This window comes from Pempheris klunzingeri, chromosome 22 (assembly GCF_042242105.1).
Source record: "Pempheris klunzingeri isolate RE-2024b chromosome 22, fPemKlu1.hap1, whole genome shotgun sequence".
Taxonomy (NCBI): Eukaryota; Metazoa; Chordata; class Actinopteri; order Acropomatiformes; family Pempheridae; genus Pempheris; species Pempheris klunzingeri.
In genome coordinates, this window is record NC_092033.1 from 4,989,452 (window position 1) to 5,009,690 (window position 20,239).

General features: G+C 39.8%; 1 protein-coding gene across 1 annotated transcript; it reads right to left on the bottom strand.

The window, feature by feature from the left end:
* Window positions 1–5,202: 5,202 nt before the first annotated feature.
* Window positions 5,203–16,554, bottom strand: il17rel (interleukin 17 receptor E-like). The gene is made up of 18 exons (XM_070853953.1): window positions 16,227–16,554; window positions 14,759–14,786; window positions 13,961–14,110; window positions 12,190–12,296; window positions 11,733–11,847; window positions 11,366–11,410; window positions 10,814–10,953; window positions 10,236–10,307; window positions 10,088–10,142; window positions 9,814–9,977; window positions 9,025–9,069; window positions 8,264–8,321; window positions 7,917–8,062; window positions 7,511–7,570; window positions 7,364–7,421; window positions 6,448–6,579; window positions 5,732–5,788; window positions 5,203–5,637 (listed from the first exon to the last, which is right to left on the bottom strand). Exons 1-18 carry the CDS (start codon window positions 16,338–16,340, stop codon window positions 5,516–5,518), a joined length of 1,668 nt encoding a protein of 555 aa, XP_070710054.1. The 5' UTR covers window positions 16,341–16,554; the 3' UTR covers window positions 5,203–5,515.
* Window positions 16,555–20,239: the final 3,685 nt, after the last annotated feature.

Genomic DNA, 20,239 nt, shown 5'->3' on the forward strand with positions numbered 1-20,239 from the left:
ACAGGATATGATGCATGTTGGATGCGATGGAGGAATTTTCACATCTTAATTGGCCAATTCTCACTTTCCACTGCATACTGTTGGAACCAGTGTTCAAAATTTTCAATCCATGTTGACATAAAACCTACAGTTGCTTGTATCCAATTCTTGAGAGGTTATCCAAAGGCATGCTGGGAAATAGTGGGAAACCACTAAGTGAAGTAAAATCAGACCAAGAAGGACGCATCAGGGTACTAACTGAGGGTACATCAAACTACAGAACTTTAAACATTATTAAAGCATTAAAAACACTGACTGACACTGACAATATGTCACAGATTGAATTTTCTATCTCCTGCATCAGGCAGAAAGGCAGCCAAAGCCTTTTAGCCTCTCATTGTTTTGAGGTTTCCTTTGAGGTTTAATGCCTTACTTAAATCCCAAACTAATTTCATCATTAGTCGTTAATGGGGCTGTTTATTTTTCACTGATTTGCACCTTGAACAGAAGTCATTCCTGTCATGTGTGTTGCGGTTTCTCTTAAAGTTAAGTCTTGGTGAACATCTCCATCTTGTGGCCGTAGTTGAACAACATAGTACCAACATAATGGTCCTACAGGACAGTGACAGTGATGTGGTTGTTAAAAAACACAACTCACAGTCCTTTCATAAAAGAATATCAACAAGAGTAAATGAACTGTTGAACACAGTAATTCACTGCAACAGTACAAATCTTTCATGTTTCACTCTGCCTTCAGGCACACTGCAGTATTTTTTGCTTTGGGACAGTCACAAATGGGCAATGGATCAGTTTGAGACACTGCTTTGAATTTGTATGTGTCATACAAGAAAACTTCAGCTGAACCAGGTAATATGTTGTTTTATGTAGCGAAACATTCTAAGACGCTAAACTGTGATCTGAAATTATTAAGATTTTAAAAAGTTGTAAAAGTAAAAAAAACAAATGAATGTTAATGTTAGAGCTCAGGAGATCTGCTGCTGGTTTTTGTGGAATACAAACTTAAATTTGATCTTACTATTTGTATAAGATATAATAGATAGATAAGAATAAAGCACAATTATTGCCATAAATCATTATGGAAGTCACATCTCATAAACGTCACAACAAATGGAGAATTCAGGACTGATGGTTGGTGGATTGGTGGCTCAATTTATTGTCCAGTAATTAACCTGATAATGTTCTAAGGACAAATAATATTAGAGCAGCTGTTCTATAGCTGACTATGACACCGGCCTCTGACCTAACTGAATTTCTTGTATATAATTTTATCATTTATCTTAAAAAAAAGCTGTCCTGTAGGTGGCACTGTTCACTGTGTATTTACTGTTCACTTCCTTTTCACTATTTATCATGACTGTAAATTGATAATGAGCTACAAAAATTATATTTTCACATGCTGTGTAGTGATTTTAAGGCAAAATTGTCTCATTTCAGATACTTTTGTTCTGTAAAAGGTTTATTCATATCCAACTGGGACTTGTACACAAAGTATGACTACTCGCAGAGTGTTGATGTTTCCCTTTTGGGAAGTTAGATCACGGTTGGAAGTCAGCCGAATGTCTCGTTCATAGACAATGAATCATATGAATCATAGTCTACTACATTATGTTACAGATAAGGCTAAAGGTTCAGCCAGGTCTCAAAGTAGACTGAAAGGAAAGCTGAAACCACGCACTGCTCCTTCCCGGTAGGAAAGACAATGGTTCAGATTTTATCACCAGTCCAAGCTTTCATCTGAAATCTCATGCAGGCGCACCATCAAGGCAGAGCCACTGGTCCCTCAGTCGGACTGCTGAAAACACATCATCATGTGCCATTTGATAAAATGAAAAGAAAACATTTATTCCTGGCACCGTGCAGAGGACAGCAGGAACGTATGTAACAGGCTGCACACACTCACTTACACAAAAAAGACAGCTGATGATTTCTGTGTACAGATGTTTAGAGCCTCTAATGGGATTTTTATATACATTCATGTCCGATGCTACAGATGGTTAATCAAGCTGTTTTAACTGTTATTAGTCCCTGCAACAGTGCTGTTGGAATCTGTTTTTTCTCATGATATTCATTTATTCATTGTGTCCGACGTTTGTTGTTTTGTGTTCTGTTCAGTTTAGTTTAATCTTCCTTTCTTAAATCAATTCCTTTCATTCTTGTATTGGTTTCTTTCTTTTTCTGCTGATGATCCTGTTCCTTCACTCTAGCCATGCAGATAGTTTAGGATTTACAGTCTATAAATCGTAGGGCAGTTACACATTTTCTGTTGTCAACAAAGTGAACGAACAGATGTCATCTGACGACAACATCCTTGGCCTTGGAAAATGGACTGTACTTGTATGGCACTTTTTGTAGTCTTTTCAACCAGTGAAAGCGCTTTAACACACGCATACACTAAAGCAATTCGGGGGTCAGTGTCTTGTCCAAGGACACACAGGCTGGAGGAGCCAGACGTCAAACTGCTGAGCTTCAGCAGCGGGCAAGTGTGCAACTGTGTGTTTCCTAGAAATGAGGAAATTACATTTTTTCTCAAGAGGAGATTAATTAAAGGTGCGCTGAGGACACTGAGTTCACATTCTGTGTGGTTTTTCTGGAAATTTGCTGGTTTTAGCAACCAACAGGGAGTTTACATTACATTACATACCAGTTCTCCAGTTTATTCCTATTAAGTGGAGAGGACAGCATTTAGACCTTCATCAAGGTAATTAAAAGTTAGACAAGATATATTAGAGGACACAAAATTAAATGAATAAATGTTAAAACATTTAGATGGGTTATGGTTCAGCAGGTGTTGACGTCAAGTATTTACATGCAGGCGTCCTTTGACTGAGAATGCGATAAAAATCAGTGATGTGTTTACAGCAGATGCAGCATGTTACAGTGAGATCAAGTTAACGCTTCAGAAGGATCTCAAGTCTACTGAAAGTGAAGCTGAAGGAAGAAAAACCCCACATTTAGAAACGGAAAAAGAAAGTTGTTCTGCTTTTGTCGTGCGTCTAAGCTTTCTTGTTAGTTAGAAAATTGGGTGAACTCTTCCTTTAAGCAAGTGACCGAGCAGTTATCACATTGGAAACATTTGCCAACATTTGTGTCCAGGGATCCTTTCTGTGTTAAAGCACCGCCTGATATCTGCTGTGGAGTTTTTTGCCTGTCACCATGAATTGTAATTATCCTTAACAATAATCAGCTGTCTACTAAATGTGATTAAGTGATAAATAATGATGACACACTGATAGAATTCAAGGGAGAGGTCACTAAACACACATGAGCACGCGTTGTGATTCACACAGGTAATTTTAATTCCTCTCGAAGGAAGCACAGCCTGTATTCAGGTTACACGGGATGTACTCACGTGCTTTTATCTCAGTCTGTGGCAGAGCATGAAACTAGACACCAGTTTTTCCCTTTCCATCTTCATCTGTGGAGGTTAGTTGTGTCATTTCAAAGAGGCCATTATTTTCTTCTTGCTTTATATGTGACTCACCTTGTTTTACATTCTCACCTACTGTGTATTCAGAACTAATCTAACAAGGAAATGTGTTCCAGCACACCTGGACTGAACCATTTAGAGTTTTACACCAACAAGTTCCTTGTGTGTGACAGCTTGGTCACGGGTTGGATTGTGTACTTTTGAAAGCCTGCAGGCCTTCTGAGTATGTGACTGCACACAGAGGCCTCTGTTCCCTTTAACGGGACAGTGCCTTGTCCTGTTTTGAGCAGCATCATTTGCCCATGTAAACTAAGCGGAAATGATTCCCGCACAGAGACAGATGTGTGTGTTTCGCTCTGATCCGTGGTCGGGAAGGAGATTGTGGCAAGAATGGAGTGATGTAAGCCTCCCAGGACCTGTGTGTATGTGTGAGTGGTGATCTAACATCAGGCCTTTCATTGGGCATGCTTGTAGCTTACCACATATAATTAGCTCCTCCATAAATAAAAATGTATTCTGATACTTATTCTTTAGCCTGGTAACCAGACGAATCTGTGAGCTCGTGTTTTATTAGCTCTGACAGATCCGACCGGTCCCCATCTCATTCATACAGATTTCCAGCAGACCTGTTAGATCTGCCATCACGTCAGTTTAAAATAAACTGGACGGTACATTTCCTCTAAAAGAAGAACGAACAACTGCACTTCAAGCTTTTGCCAATAAGAAAGATGTGTTTGCTGTTCTTCCATCAGTATTTGGATAACATCACACAATGTGTTGCTCTGATTGATAGGAGATCTGTCCAATTGTGTCCAGAGACATTTTCATCAAAAATGAACTGAGAGGTTGCAGACTAATTCACATTTGTGAAATCTCTCAGCCTGTCATGGCGGGTTAAGTGATAATGGTACATGGGCCTGAACATACTCAGTACCAGGTGAATTATCTGAACCAGAAGATAATGCAAAGTAGCCTATGCACAGCATGAGGGAAGTGTCACGTTAAGGGAAACACAAACAGCAGTGCTGGCTTGTCTGAACATGTGTGCAAACAAAGTGGGTGCTCCAGTGAAAACACATTTCTCGGAAACTCTCGTGTTTGAATTCCAAAGTAAGCCTGTCCAAGGGTTGTGGGAAAAATAACACCTTGTAATTTAGTGAGAATCAACAGTAGCAAATATCGGGAATTGTGAAGAGTTTCTGGTGATTAGACCCCATCGTGACGTCATCATATTTTAGGTAGTATATTTGGATGTGGATGGCTGTGATGAGGAGCAGGCTGCTGATGAGCTCAAACGCGGCGCCGCATGTGATGAAATTGGATGTGAATGTGGTGAAAGAGGCTCGCAGCAACTCACAATGACGGCTAACAGCAGCAGAGAGGAGAACAGTTCTATAATTTGACAGCGTTTATCTGATTGGCTGGCGGACATTATGGCATAATCTTGTTGGTTTAACTGAAGGAGTTAACACCCATAATTAGTTGATTATGTTTGAAAAGAGTCTGAATGAATGTAGCTTAAAGATAGTCTTCTTGATTGAACTTCTTCATAATCTTATTACATAATGTAGTGAGTGATATTGCACATTTAAGGCTGTGACTACTGTTCACGTCTAATATGAGAAAAAATAGATCTGAAAACTTAATTCTTAATACTTGAAAACTTAATATGAACATTGCTGAAGTGAAAAAAAGTGAATTATCAGTTTATTTATTATGAAAAAACATGGTGTTCAGGAACAAAAACTAAAAGTAGGTTTTCTTTCATATTTTGCTTTTTTTTATTGAAAATATAATTTCAAAAAGAAAGGGAATGGACTGTTTAGCTGCAAGATGAATTAATATTTTAACTTAACACGTGATAATATACACATTTCACCCACACAGGCAACACAACACAGAATCCATGAACACAAGCCAATAACTATAACAAGCATCCTAACAGCACGTACACAGAAATACACACAAATGTCTGTCTCAACATTGTACACTGCATTCAACAGAGAACTTGTTTGATTTGTGTAACATCTTTACAGTTTTAGACTCCACATTACAAGTAAAGCATCACACTGGAGCACCGTTCTTTAGTCATTTGGAGATTAAGTTGGCCCTCTCGGTGTGCCCACACTGCGATAAATCAGGTCTGAGGACCCCTCCATGGAGAACAGGTTGTGTTTGTAATGCAGGGACCACAAAGGAAAAAGCAGGATCTATTGAAAACAAAGGATTAGGTTCAGGTTTAGGGTATTTGAAAATGTGTATGCTATGTAGTCAACAAAGGAAAAAAGATTGTAATAATCTCACTTGTTTGCTTTTTAGAGGTACAGCCTCCATTTCTTTTTTGCGTCTTCCTCTGATGCACTAAAACAGAACACAGGGTGGATCAAATGAGGAATTACATAAATGAAATGACAAATTCAGAGGCTAATTTTCAAATGAGTTGTACATTTTGCACTGCCCTTTACATTCATGATGCTTTCAATTTCAGATTACTATAAACCGTCAATACACAGAAGGGAGTCCACTGAAAAATAAAATATATAAATATATATATAATATATAAAATAAAATATAATCATTTCGATTGCACGATGTACAGCTGGCAAGAGTAAGTGCTTTGACATGATGGGTTTTGTAACTGGTTGTTATGGGAACAGTGGTGCAAAGTAAATAAGTAGACTATATTTCCTCAAGCACTGTACTTAAGTACAATTTTAAGGCAATTTTGAAGTATTTGTACTTGAATATGGTCTGAAATAGACCATTCTGCAAAATGAGCATTTTTACTTTTTGTAAACAGTTTTTATCATTAGAACACTATTAATTGTGGATATTTCCCTCAAGCAAGTCTGTACCACTGAAGCCTTAATCAAGCATGTGCATCAGGAATATGCAACAAAGTCTGCCAGTCTGAAGGTTGACACTGGAACTGGGCCTAAATCAGTTTTGGTATAAGTGCTTGCATACATAACAGTATGTCAACAGGGTAATACTGCATCACACCGTAGTTTTCTGCTTACCCGTCAACAGTACATGGAGCACCACAGTGACAATTATGATGCCTGAGAGGCAAACACCAGCTGGTACAACAAACCAGGTCATGTCCCAAGAGGGTTGACTGGAGATGACAGGTCTGAGGGGCACTGACTGATCTGTGAACAGAATTTAGTTGTCAACATCAACATTTGCAACAAGTGTTAACTTGAAGACTTGGTAGCACTCAGAATTTGTTTTGTGCTCTCTAAGATCTTTCGCCGTTAATAAACTCCCAGAAATATGAGGCTGGAGCCAGGAGAACGTTAGCTTAACTTAGCATGCAGTATGGAAGCAGAGGAACAGCTTTAGTTCATATTCACATAATTACATGCTAATTAGTGAGATTTAGAGGTGCAGTGAGGATTTTACCTTTGGACTGAGCCAGGCTAGCTCTTTCCTCCTGTTTTCAGTCTTTGTGCTAAGCTAATTGGCTACTGGCTCCAGCTTCATATTGAACAGATAGACATTAAAGTGCATCAAATATTTCTTCTTCACTTTCTTCAAAGTCCTTATGTTTATACATAATGGTTTCATCCATCACTACACACACATTTTAAGCTGAGAAAATTATGCTGGCACAGAGGATCCTCTTGTTTTTCAAAATGATGCCAAGAAACCACTTAGGGCAAACTTGCTGCAAGTACCCTATTAGAAATGGTGTGACGGTAAACACATGGTCTATTACGGCTTCAAATCATGTTTTAAGAGAGTAAGTAGTGGAAACCATTTGCACTTCAAAGTAACATGGCGCCTCAGGTAGTAAATATTTAAAGGGAAAGAAAGGAAAAGACAGAATTGGGATGGGCCCGGATTAGACCACAGAGGATGGGACCAAAAAAGAAGAGACGGATGAACTCATCTCTAGTTTCTAAGGAGCAGTCGCCCATAAAACATACTTACTGCATAGCTCAAGACAGTAAATTACTGTGACAGCAAACTTCACATCAAGCCTCTTCACCTATTGAAATACAAGATGTATATTCAGAGTTATTGAGGAAATGAGACGTGCAGTTTTCTTTAAAAGATCTATTAATTTCACATAAATACCTGGAAACAAGAGTTGCATAGTCCCCCTGTCAGGTTTAAGCCAACAGCTTTATGTTTTTCCTGGGAAACACACAAATAATCGGTTTGGTGATTACATTTGCAGACACAATACCTTCGAGATGTGTTGTTGTGTGTTGCTTCCCAGCAACAAAAAACAAAATATAGAACAAATAGTATTTAGGAAGATAAGCTACTTTGCAAGTCCAAGCATGTTGTGGCAGCTCTTTCATGTGACCAACGTAGGCACACCCATAGAGAAAGGTTTGAGAAGTAAGTATGAAAACAAGGTTAACTGTATGTTCTAACCAAAGATCTATAGCAGATTGTGGGGCGATGTGTTCAAAAGCGCTCTCCACCACAATATCTTTTGGGATCTGTACATTTGCAGTAAGTGTGTAAAACCTACCGCGTGCACATTGTGTGTTCGGTTGATTTGGCACACAGAGGACTCTTCGGACCTCACACACTGCCCCACAGAAAAATCTGCTGTGATCTGCGACAACATCTTCACATCTTCATGACCTCGTCTTCTCGTCACGACCACCTCCCACGCTGGAAATCATTGCATAGCTAACGTTATTTATTATTAATTCTACAGCATCACACACTGTATGATATCTGCCATCATTTTCACTATGTGGTCACACGACTGTCATGTAGAATTACTGACATAGACTGAGGTAGCGGTGCAATATGAATTGAAGTAATATGATTATCATGCTGATGTGATGAGACTCAAAGCCGTGGGTCTACCTTGGAATCTCGCATCAGCAAAGGGGCACCTGGTCCAGGACTGAGAGCCTGCAGTGAACTGAAGAAGAAAACACAGTTCTATTTTCATTGTCCAGTGGTTATACAGTTTATAGACAGCACTTCTGTTTTGTGGATGGGTTAGCTCTCACTGAGGGTTTGAATACAGTTTCCCCTTTTTTTTTTTTTTTACTGTACTTGCATGAGTTGCATGTTGCTCTTTTCCTGAAGTTGGAACAACTGCACTGGCATTTCTACCAAACCTAAGCTAAGCTAACTGGTAAGCAGTCAGCTAACCAGTAACTTATACTAACCAGCTGGTAGCTCCTTATTCGCCCTTCAGACAGTTGTCTTAGCTTAGCTTAGCACAAAGCCTGGAAAGTTGGGGAAACAGCTAGCCTGGCTGTATCTAAAGGTGATTAAATCCACCTAGCAGCATCTCTAAAACCTAAAACCAATGCTCAAAACCTTGTAAAACTGCAACATGCTGTTTTTATGTTTTGGCTTTTGTATCATTTAAATATACAAGATTTGATGTGTTAAATTAATGAGTTTTAGACGTGCTATTAAGTTACAGACATCAGTATGGAGTCAATCTTTTCATTTTCATTTCAGCAAATAGGTAATTCCCAGCAGGTTGAACTATTGCTTAGTCAGAGATAAATTATTTGAACTGATACCGAGTTCTGCTGTGCAAGCCCTAATAAAAGCCCCTCTCTACTCTAGAACTCCCGAAGAGCCAAAAGAGGTCAAGTGATCATTACCTTCATACACAGTTGAGGGTGTGGATCCACTTTAGTAAATGTTATCTGAAAAGCAAAGATTAATGAAGTATATATTAATGAAACAACAATCTTCACACACAGAACAGTGTTGAGACAACTGAAGTGGATACCTTAAATATTTAGATTAGATATTAGGAGTTAGATCTATTGTGTTTGAGTTTAGACTTAATAGTTTTTTTTAAATCAGCTTAGTTTTCAATGGGGCGACTCTCTGCGTCACTGGCTGATTTTATATCAACAGAGAATTCCCTTCTCAAGTGACACAGCCTTAGGTTTAATCCTGCGTTCTTGCAACAGTACTCATATGTCAAAAACTGTTTGGAAAAGCTTTACATGGGTCTGGCTGGCTTGAGGTTAAGTGCAATGTTATACAGTTTACTTTAATACGGAAACACATTTTGACATCATTCATGAAAGTCCCAACAACCAGCTGTTGTCAAGAATACTTTCCTCCATATAAAGTCTGCTGAGTCAATGAGGAATACGATTTTATGACGTCCCTTATTGTGCTGTTACGAGCAATTCTCATATCCGTAAATCATGAGACATTTTCCTCAAATAGGATCATGGCATGTTCAAACTCCTCCTACATAATCTAGATCCATTCTGTTATATGTGTGGCATTTCTGGCATCCATAGTATGCGAATGGTCTTGTGCATTGTTCCGTTACATGTACACCCACCCAAAGTGATTTGGGGGTCAAAACAAGCAGCTCGAAACCCTGCAAGATAAAAACAGCAACCGTTCCAGCAGTCGCTGACTTGTACCTTTTCTCTGCTAGCACTCTGGGAGGCATGAGGCAGATCCAGACAGACGCCGTCCTCCCTTTCCTGACACAACACAACCACAGCATTTACTGGACAGGCGGGCTCCCATGCCAGCGTCTCCTCCAGTGGGTCAAAGGTAATTCCAAACCACAGTTCTTCAAGACCTGTGGGGAGTAGAAGTCACAGTCTTCTTATAAGATATGGTATCAGTTTTGAAAGTACTACAGTTCACACTTGTTTTTTTTTGGAGACTAAAAGCAATCAACTGACTCACGGTCTTTGAAGGGGCAGACCTGGACTCTGGGGGCATCCATCACGGCTGACCAACCCTGTGAGGAATTCACTAATGAGTATCAAAGGGTCACTCCCTTTCATGGAAAAGATTACTAATGGATACAGACCGTGAGTGCATGAAACCTTACCTCGATGCAGAGGCAGGGCAAAGGTCGGGAGTAAGGGAGGGTGGCACTCTTTGCTGCTTCCTCCTTCTTTATCTGGAAGGTTCACAGATTTATGATTTATCCATCTTTGGCATGCGTGTGTGTGTATGTGTGTGTATGGGTTGTTTGCTTTGGCAGCGTCTGAGACAAGCATGCTGTGAGGATCCTTCCAATACCAATTATGCTTCAGATAAGACCGTTGCATTGTGGTCTTCACCTTTTCTCTCTTGAAATTTGTTGAGAATTAAAGAAACTTTACAGATTAAAAAAGTGAATTATCTGCTGATTCACTAACTGATTAGCAGGAGAAAGGTGTTAAGTACTGAAGCGGGCTTTGGCATCCAAAAGTCATTGGTAGGGATGGTGACAGCACTTATTTTTAATAAGGAATCTTCTGGATGATTATGAAGGCAAATATGTATACACGTGTGTTGTGTAACTCTACTTTTCTTGCACTGTAGCTCCAAATGGAAGAGCCTGTGGTCCCTTTACCACACTTTGCTATTTACCATTCACAGTTTCCAATAAATAGATATATAGATATATATAGATATATTCACCAGTGTATAGGCTCCTGTGCCAATGCAGATGAAATCCTTATGGCACAGGCGGAGGTGGTAGTTGTGGTCTTCCAGCATGTCTAACACACGGACACTCAGCTCCTTCCTCTGTGGGTTTACATCATATGACAGCCTCCCAGCTGAAAGAGACATTTTAGTGTGAGATTTTCATCTCAGTCAAAGCTCCAACTAAGGGCCTACATTAGATAGCCTGGAGTGTTGGGACCTTACGGGGAGTTGCAACATGAATCTGAGGGGTCATTGAATGAAGAAAAAACAAAATTAGTTTTAATTTTCTGGCTTTTCTCCACTCTTTGTTTCTTCCTGTTAAATATTGGACAGTTGTAAGTCTCCAGGCGTGTCTAAAACAATCTAAAGGGAGAAAGTCACACCGATTTAATTGTTTAGGGGTAAATGACATATGCAACCTACAAGTGGTTGTAACTAGTAATGGTTTAGTTTTAATGGCTAAAGAGACCTCTGGCTTATAATACTGTGGGTTAGACATAATGATGCATTGTCTGGTTCAGTTAAGAACAAATATGTGCTTACTGATGCATTCTGGGACATGTCTTCGCAAATCTTGACTCGTACATTCTGTGGAGAAAAGTAATAATGGTTAAGCTATTAACAATAGCTATGGAGGGGAAGATTACAGCGAGAAAAACATGACATGACAAAAACATGGCTCTAATGTCCACCTACTACTGTTTTCTTATGAATGATTCATCTTAGCATAACTGAGGGATTAGCATGTCTAATGTTACCTGTTTCTATCAAATACAATACACAATACACTTTATTGACTTCCATTATGTACCATGTGATAAACTCTCTTCTACTGAATTTCCTGTTAACAGTCAAGTGCCCATGAGTGAAGGCTGCTTGTATAATTATGCAAACATGCACATGTTCTTACCTGGAGCTTCATAGGTTCCCGTCCAGGTCACATTGCAGTAGCTCGGCACAGTTTTCACTGTTATTTTCACTTGTTGGCTCGGAGAAATGTCAGTACAATCATTGTCTACTTCCACCTTCAGGAAAAGGGCAAATAATAAAAGCACAAGCTATCACGTGTCTGCCACGGTTCAACAGTCTTTTTATAGAAGCTGTTATTCATGTTCGGACCAATGCCAACCTACAGTAATGCCAGAGTGCACAAAGTGGATTACATGATTCTGAAACTTTTGGCATCAAATTAGCCACTAATCTGAGTTTTGAGAGCTTGTATCTTCACATGTGGTCAAGAATTTGTGAGATGAAGCCAAACATATTTAAAATTTCACCTGATGCATAAGTTGCATGAACAAAATATTCCAAATGTTCCTGAAAAACATAATCTTAATGAATCTGATGGGTTAAATTACAAAATGTACCTTCAGTCCAGACATTTCTTCTCTGGATGCTCTTGTGAAGCTAAAGATTCTGCAGCTCTTCATCATCCCTGTGGTGGAGGTGCAGATGGACACACCGTGGATGGACTCTAATGAGAGAGAGATATATAAAAGTATAGATATATAAAAGAAGTACAAAGTACTGTTGTCAAACAGTAACAGCAGTTAATCAGTCAGCTAAACATTCAAAAAGCAGCAGTGAGTCGGCACTATTTTAGGCATCATACACGAACAGGTGGAATTGGTGGAGTGGACTTTGGATTCTTTGGAACAGAGGGATTTCCCCACTCGAGCCTAGACAGTGAGGAAATCCATAGAGGCTGTTATATTGTGTCGTTCATGTGGACTTGCGTCTTCCTGCATGTGCACTTTAACCTGCACCTTATCAGATTATGCGGAATCAGGAACATGCAGCGTCATTCTAACATATCTATTATGCAAAAGCAGAAGTTTGATCATGGAAAAGGTTTCATAAATGAGCCTTCCTTCCTTCACTGTTAATCTGCACTTTTGCAAATGCTTTTACGTGTGTCATCTGTGACAACCATGTGTAATTATGACTACTGCTTGTGTTAGAAACTTCCCTATTAAGACACAGTCAAATAGGTTGAGTCTTAACTTCCATTGTTCCGAGGTCAGTTACAGAGAATATACAATAATCAGAAGTATTAAAAACAGCAAACCTGCAGGCTAAGAGCCAAAACAATGAGCTGGAAGAAGCTATGAACTCTGGGAGGGAGCTGCAGGGTCGAGTGATTATTCTTTATTGGTTTATTGCTACTAGAAGCCATTAGAGCCACATTAAGTCAATCATCCAGTGTCATAAATTGTCAGTTTTAATTAGTTTAATTTTTTTTCACATGTCAATTTTAAAACCTCTTTCCTTTGCACTCTTCATATCACAATTCTTGTATTTTCTATTATCTCTATACTGAGTAAAAGGCAGCACTGAAGCATGAATAATGCATGAATAATTCTCACACCAGCCCTGACAAAATAGTCATTTTTCTCTACTTACAGCCATGTATTAGGGACCACAGGCATACCCCCCAATCTGCCCCCACTGCATGGAGTACTCAGCCCCTCTCAAAGCCCCTCTTTAGATATACTGAGAAAACAATAAACACTTAAAATGTATCATGATGGTTTCTTTCTAGTAACATGTTCAGAGTGGATGTTCTGGCTATTCAGGAGTAGTATTTTTGTGGTTCTGTTATTGACATGAATAACTAAGCCCTGTGACAACATGCTGAATTAATAACAGTGACTTCATGAAGAGGCTCAGGGTCGTCCTGAGCCCTTGGGCCCCACTGCCTCAGCTCAGAGGCCTGTTCGGCAATCCAGCCATGCCAGGGGCAGAATGGGCTGTTACACAAAGGAACAAACAACTAATAAACTGATTGATAGATTGGAGATGAATGTACCTGACAGTCTGGACTACCACCTCCATTCTTTTGTTTATATTATTTAATAAATATCCAATTCAAACATTTATTACAAACAAAATAAGAATCTGGAAGAATCTGGTGGGACCTGGTTCATGTTTAAGGTAACATACTAGTAATGTAAGGGCCATAATTAGTAACTTGAGCACGGGAATGCCTCAATTAGTCCGTCCAAAATGTGTCTAGTTTCCCATCTTGTGGATGACCTAGTTCAAAGTGGTTGCTGTGGTTAACAGAACGCTGAATCAAAGTTTATTTTGTACATGTATGTATATGTGTATGTATTTTGATTCATCGTATTTACATACCGGTGAGTTGTAATACGGTTTTGATTCTGAGGTGCAGTGAGCACTTCTGCCTTCCTTCACACTTCATGACTGTGGAGAAGCTGATATTGTGGAACACGGAGGAGGCGTTGAGACTTTCAGCAGGGCTCTGACATGGAGGAGGAAACAAATCTACACAGGAAATAAAAAATAGCACACGTAAGTCAGAACTTCAAGGTACTTTCAGGGAAAAACCCCAAAGTCACAGAACAGTCAATAACGTTATGCCAAAGGCTGCCAACATCTTCGTCATGTTCCAGCTGGGTGATAAGTGTGCTTCAGTTTGATGCAAGTTAACACATTTCATGCATGTTTCCATGATCATCAATCGTCAATGTGACTCAGTGAAACGATCTATGAGGTGTTGTGTTTTCTTCTCTATTTTTCATAGAAAAGAACAAAGAAAGCAAATCATTTCCTCTGTCGTTGTCTGTCATGGACACCATCGTGGTTCCCTTTTTGCACTTTGTGTTCTTCGAAATAAATGTTTTCTTGATGTGTTCTGAGTACAACTCAGTGGTTTAATTGGACTTGTTGGAGATGTGTTGTATGGCGGTGGGAGAATAATATATCAGGCATTCATTGTCATTGCATGTCAGGTGTCACCTTATGCCAGGCGGAGCACTCTGCTTTCAGATCTTTAATGATTATTCTGTCAGTAAAAGGTTTTTGTATCACATGGTTGTGGTCATAATATGGTTGTTCAGACTTTTGTCAATGGCGACTCTCGTCCCGTGTGCATACGTGAGTGCAGATGCGGTGCAGTGCACATATACTCACAGCCCGGTTTGGTCTTGCAGTGCAGGCCCTGCAAGGAGACAGGAAAAAGAGTCACACTCGAGTGAAACAGGGAGGAGCTTTTTACATCCTCATTTCTCCTTCAGGTAAAATCCAACCTGTTTGTATTTTGCTGCAGTTTGTTATGGTAAATCTATCTCTTAGGCAATTACTCCACTTGTCCTTTCATGCTTTAATTGGGCAGCTGGAGTTACAATTCACGTAGTGAAGAACAAAATGCAATGCTGTGCATCACCAAGGCCATTTGGTATAATGCAATTTGCCTTGGCTCATTTCCAAAACATTGTAAAAATACATCCTTGTTTATTCTTGTTATCAGCCAGGAAATATTCTCAGTTATAAGTGTTCCAGATATTCCACATGCACTGCTACTCCTGCACCCAGTGATGACTGATAGCGTCAAAGTATGTTTTCACTTGTGTGATGTGGAGGACATCATTTAACACAGAATGCTTCTGGGGGTTTTTTTTCTAAATATGAAAAACAAAATCTCACTTGTTTTTTTTTTAAGCTGATATTTCTTTAGGAGCCTTTGTTCTAAGCTATCTATGTTCTATGCTATTTTGTTGCAAGACCAAACAGTACCCAGTCTCCCACAACAGTGCATTTTCAGTGCTTTTCCTCAAAGGTGTTAATAATGTTTTGAAAGACAACACAACTTCAAACTGCGGACAGATACCTGGAAAAAATATTGGGGTTTTTGGAGCACTGTCATGAGCTGCAACATGAGCTTCAATTGTATAAATATACACCTGTAGAAACTTGCAAAAGGGAAAGAATGGTGTCTTTATGGTGCACTTGCAATGTGGAGGAGAAAAAATAAAAGCTGAAATCTTCAGAGATTCTACGTCTGTCCAGATAGAGAGGAGTAAACAGGCTACAGTAGATGGGCGAGTGTAACCGATCTACTCTCCACTCAGCTCGATATGCAGCTGTTTTGATTTCCTCCCTAAACTTGAATAACTGAGTAAGTGAATCTAGTGTGTGGGACTGGAAAATACTGTCCACCCACCCCCCTTCACATGAGCCCAGGAGCAGATGCTTGTAGAGTATGTATGCTCATCTTTGCATGATGTGTTCTAACGTTGTACAAATGTTTAAGAGAGTCAATAGTTGAGTCATGCAGTGTCAGGAATTGGATTTACAGCTTTACTGATTGACTCATGCTCAGAGAGCTTCTAGGAAATCCCTATTCAGAGTTTAACTCAAAAGCCCTGCCACCCAAAACTGTGTACAAGGATTAATAAAACCAATAGTACCAGCTGTGGTAGTAGTATTATTACTTGCAATAGTAGAATCAAACCCAGCTGTTGTACTGTACCACCAGCAGCAGCAGCAGGAAACAGTAGGAGTTAATGATAGGACACAGCTATAGCTAGCAGTTTCAGAAACAATCAGTGAGTATTTTTCTGAGAGTTTGGTTTAAATGATCCTGAGGATGCAGTTTTACCTGAGAACACCTGGTGCCACATTTCTCTATCTTCTCCAGTCCTTGGCTTCCTGCTGCAGCTCCACTCAGACCCAAACAACAGTGAGACATCAGCAAGGCCACCCACAGGATCATTTTTACCAGCCAGCACAACAGACTTCTTCACTGCTCTGATTCTTCAGCTTGTCCTGTAACTTTTTATCTGATGTCTCTTCCTTTCTCCTTCTCCAGCTGGGCCCAGTGGAGGCTCAGATGAGGTCTGGGTGGGCTGGGAGGACAGGTTGTTGGACGGTGAGGAGTTTCCCCTGTTTAATTTCTTCTGAATGTAATGAAATCCACAGTGTGGTGTGCTGGGGCAGAACCAAGCACACAAAGTGAAACACTAACTCGTGAAAAGAGTGGATTTAAATATTCCTCAGCAGGGGCGGGGCCTGTGGGTTGTGAATTTATTTGTCACTGTTGTGTGTGGGAAATAGACAGACACAAACATAAGGGCTTTGTCACACTACCAGTAAGGTTTTAGTGTCATGTGGCAGCCCTGCAAGTCACACTGCACTGTTGTCACTTTGTTTGTTCATTTGTTATAAATGACACTCATGACACACTTTTCAAAATTTCTATGTGAATGTTGAGGCAATTAACCACAAATAAGTGGAAGTGGTTCTGAATCCTTCCCACCGCTGCATTCACTCACACATCAAACACACCTAAACACACACACACACAGAACAAGCAGTAAGTCTGAATTTACTAGGAAAGAGCTCATTTTCACAACGTACTTTTTTTTTTCACTATTGCTTCAACTCACGCGCATGATTTTCCTGACAGAAAACCTTTTAGATTTACTGTAAATACGACAATCATGCCATTAAATCCTAATTGCTGCTAACTGCAATCAATCAAATCAAAGAAGGAGATAACGCAGACACGGTCAGCTGATACATCAACAACAAAATTGCTTTCAGCCAAGGCGTGAGTTAGTGATAATAGTGGCCCCTGACATTAAAGTGGCATAAATAAAACTTCCTCTTGGCTTCAACTGTGTGCCCTTACATGGGCAACGAGCCACAGGGCTGAACGTAGCAGGAAGGACTATCTTTTATATTTCAATCATTTCTTCTTTCTTTCTTCTTTGAAACTAGTTTTGTTTTTTTGGCTACTTGGGAGCAGCAAACAAGCTGCAAACACAACACAGGCATATTATCATACTGTAAGTTGATATGACAAGCTTGTTAGCACACATTTCCTTATTTACACATCCAGCAGATAAATATTAGCATCATTAACATTTGCGTGGAATTGTGTTTCTGGCCAGCTGGTGAAGTCCAATACCTACTCAGTTTTTAGCTTTCGACCAACTCCTATGGGAGACATCTGGCTCTGCTGCTGATACATGCTCCATTATGTTCACCAGCTAGTTGGTAGCTTTGTTAGTCAGATTGGTGCTGAGCAGGTAGCTTTCGTTGACTTTTTTGGCTGTAAACAGCATGACTTTGGTCAAAAACAGCACCATGAGAGCAGTGAGAATGAACTAAAATGGCAAAATTAGCCTGAAAACCAAAACAGTGAGCTGAGAGAGGCTATAAAGTCTTTAGAGCTGAGAGGAGCTGCAGAGTGAGCAGGTAATTCTTTCAACCCCTTTTATATGATAATGTATTCTGAGCCATAGTTTTTAATAAAGAAAATCATTTTAGCTGCTTTAAATTAATCATCCAGTGTCTTTAAAACATGGAATCATTAATTGTTAATGATTATTTTTCAGACTGTGCCTCACATGTTTAAATACATCTTTCATTTACATACTTAACATTACAATTATTGTATTTTCTATTTCCTCTAAGACTAAGTTACAAGCATTGCAGAAGCACGTCACACACGAACGATATTCACACCAGCCTCTAACGACCATTCATAAGAACAACTTGTACTGCCTGGGGCCAAATGTGCTAATACGGAGAGGAGCCGTCCACAAAACAACTAAGAGGAATGTCCTTAGGCAATAGCTGAATGTCCCACCACTCTAATGCTGGGAATAAGACAGAGCTTCCTTACACGAGATAATCACAGGTTATTCGCTGGTTTTGATTGCAGTTAATTACTGAAACAAAATCTGGGTCAAAACAGATGGAGAGAGGCATAATAAAAGTTTGAGTGGAGTGTGGGAATCCCACATACTGCTGCAAGAGCAATGGCTTCACTTGCGTTTACTGTCAGACACAGCACTTCTTTTAAAAGCTGTGTTGTGTAATAGCATCCAAGCACAAGACCATAAAAGTGTTGAGATAAAGGGACCAGTGTGCCGATCACTGCCAAACTCGGTTTTGGACCAAGCAAAACTGATTCTTGGGGTTCATGACCTTAAAAACTGGTTTTATCTTTCCACTGAGTGAACTCCAAACAGGTTAATCTCAAGGATACACTTTGACACACTCAGACATGAAAGAAAGAAAAACACATAGACTGGTTGTGTCATACTCGTGCTTAATAATAGTGGTGATTATCCAGCTTTGCCACTATTGTGCCAAACCCATAGGAAACACACGTAGGAGACACACACACACACGGCTGGCTGAGGAATGAATCGGGAATGCTGGTGACTAGTTCTTGAATAACTCCAAATCAACTATGGACTACGTAGTGGGAAATAATGAGTTACTAAAGAACAGACTGAGAGATGCTGAATTAATGAATCATTAAGTAAAGATTAGTTTATAAATATTTATCTTTATAAATATTCATTCATGGGTTGTTCAGGATTAACTATGAATCTCGGCGGCAATAAACTAGGAGCGACTCTTTGTGTGTACCCCTCCACCCCTCATAAGAGTGGTGCATCATGCTGAGTAGTTAGGAAGCAATCCCTCATGGTCTCCTGAACTCTTCCACTTATTTACTTCATTCAACAGAACGTAGTAAGAACCCAGTATGATCTGGCACCGTGCCTGAAAATGTTGGATTGGTAACACAATATAGATATGATCCAGACTCAAAGCTTAATGACAGAGTTACCACACAGAAGAGCACTTATGGGTTGAAGCACTTCCTGAACAAACATTGTAAAAAAAAAAAAAAAAAAAAAACCTTTGGTGCCTTGCACAGCTGTTGGGTCACTGGTGGGTTAAACCTGTTTATCTACTTTTGTGGAATGGCTCTATCTACTGGGATCACCTGTGTATTGCACTACCTGCTGGTTTTCCTCACAGGGATCACTCCTCTTAGGCTCATTTACTGAGGGTTTCTGTGTGATACTAATGAAGTTATGAATGGTAGTAAACCATTCATAGGTAGCCATGGGCTTTTATTAATAGTGAGCCATCAAGTCTGCAGTTTTATCGATTAATAAAAACTCAGTGTTCTCATTTTATGGCCAATAAGCCATCAAGTCTGCAGTTCTATCAGTCATTGATATGTGAATCGTCCACTAGAATAATCAAAATGTTAATAATCTGTAAATACATCAATTTGTTATGCTCTGCAGCTCTTTTCCAAATATTAGCGGTCAAATGAGACATTTTATGGGTCTTTCAGGCGACATAAAGAAACTATTCAAATCAATTAAAGCTGATAAGATTCCTGACAAGTAGAAGAAATAAGTGAATAACTTTACTTACAGATGGACCAATAACACGTCCCTCGGCGTCTTGTGGATTTCTCTCAAACGATTAAAGACCTGTGATCATCACACAGCAGTAGAAATCATTTGGGCAGTGTGTGTTTTGAGGGATGACCTGCGCGTAATTACGCACGGATCGGGAGTGTTTCTGCATCCCCAGACTGGGAGAGGCTGTTCCTCAGAAATTTATCAAGTGAGAGAATAATTTGGGGTCTACAGAGAGACGCCCACCAAAGACTTAGAGAGTTTTTTAGGCCAAAACTCCAAACACCTCTGTCGCACTGAGAGCCTCTTGCCCTAAGATGCCTCCAGCCTGCTATAATGTAATAGCCCTGACTTACCTTTAACCTGCTGTCAGCCGCTGTAAGCTGCTCATCCTGCGCTGTGAGAGTTATCAATCTTTACTCATCCTGCGCTGCAA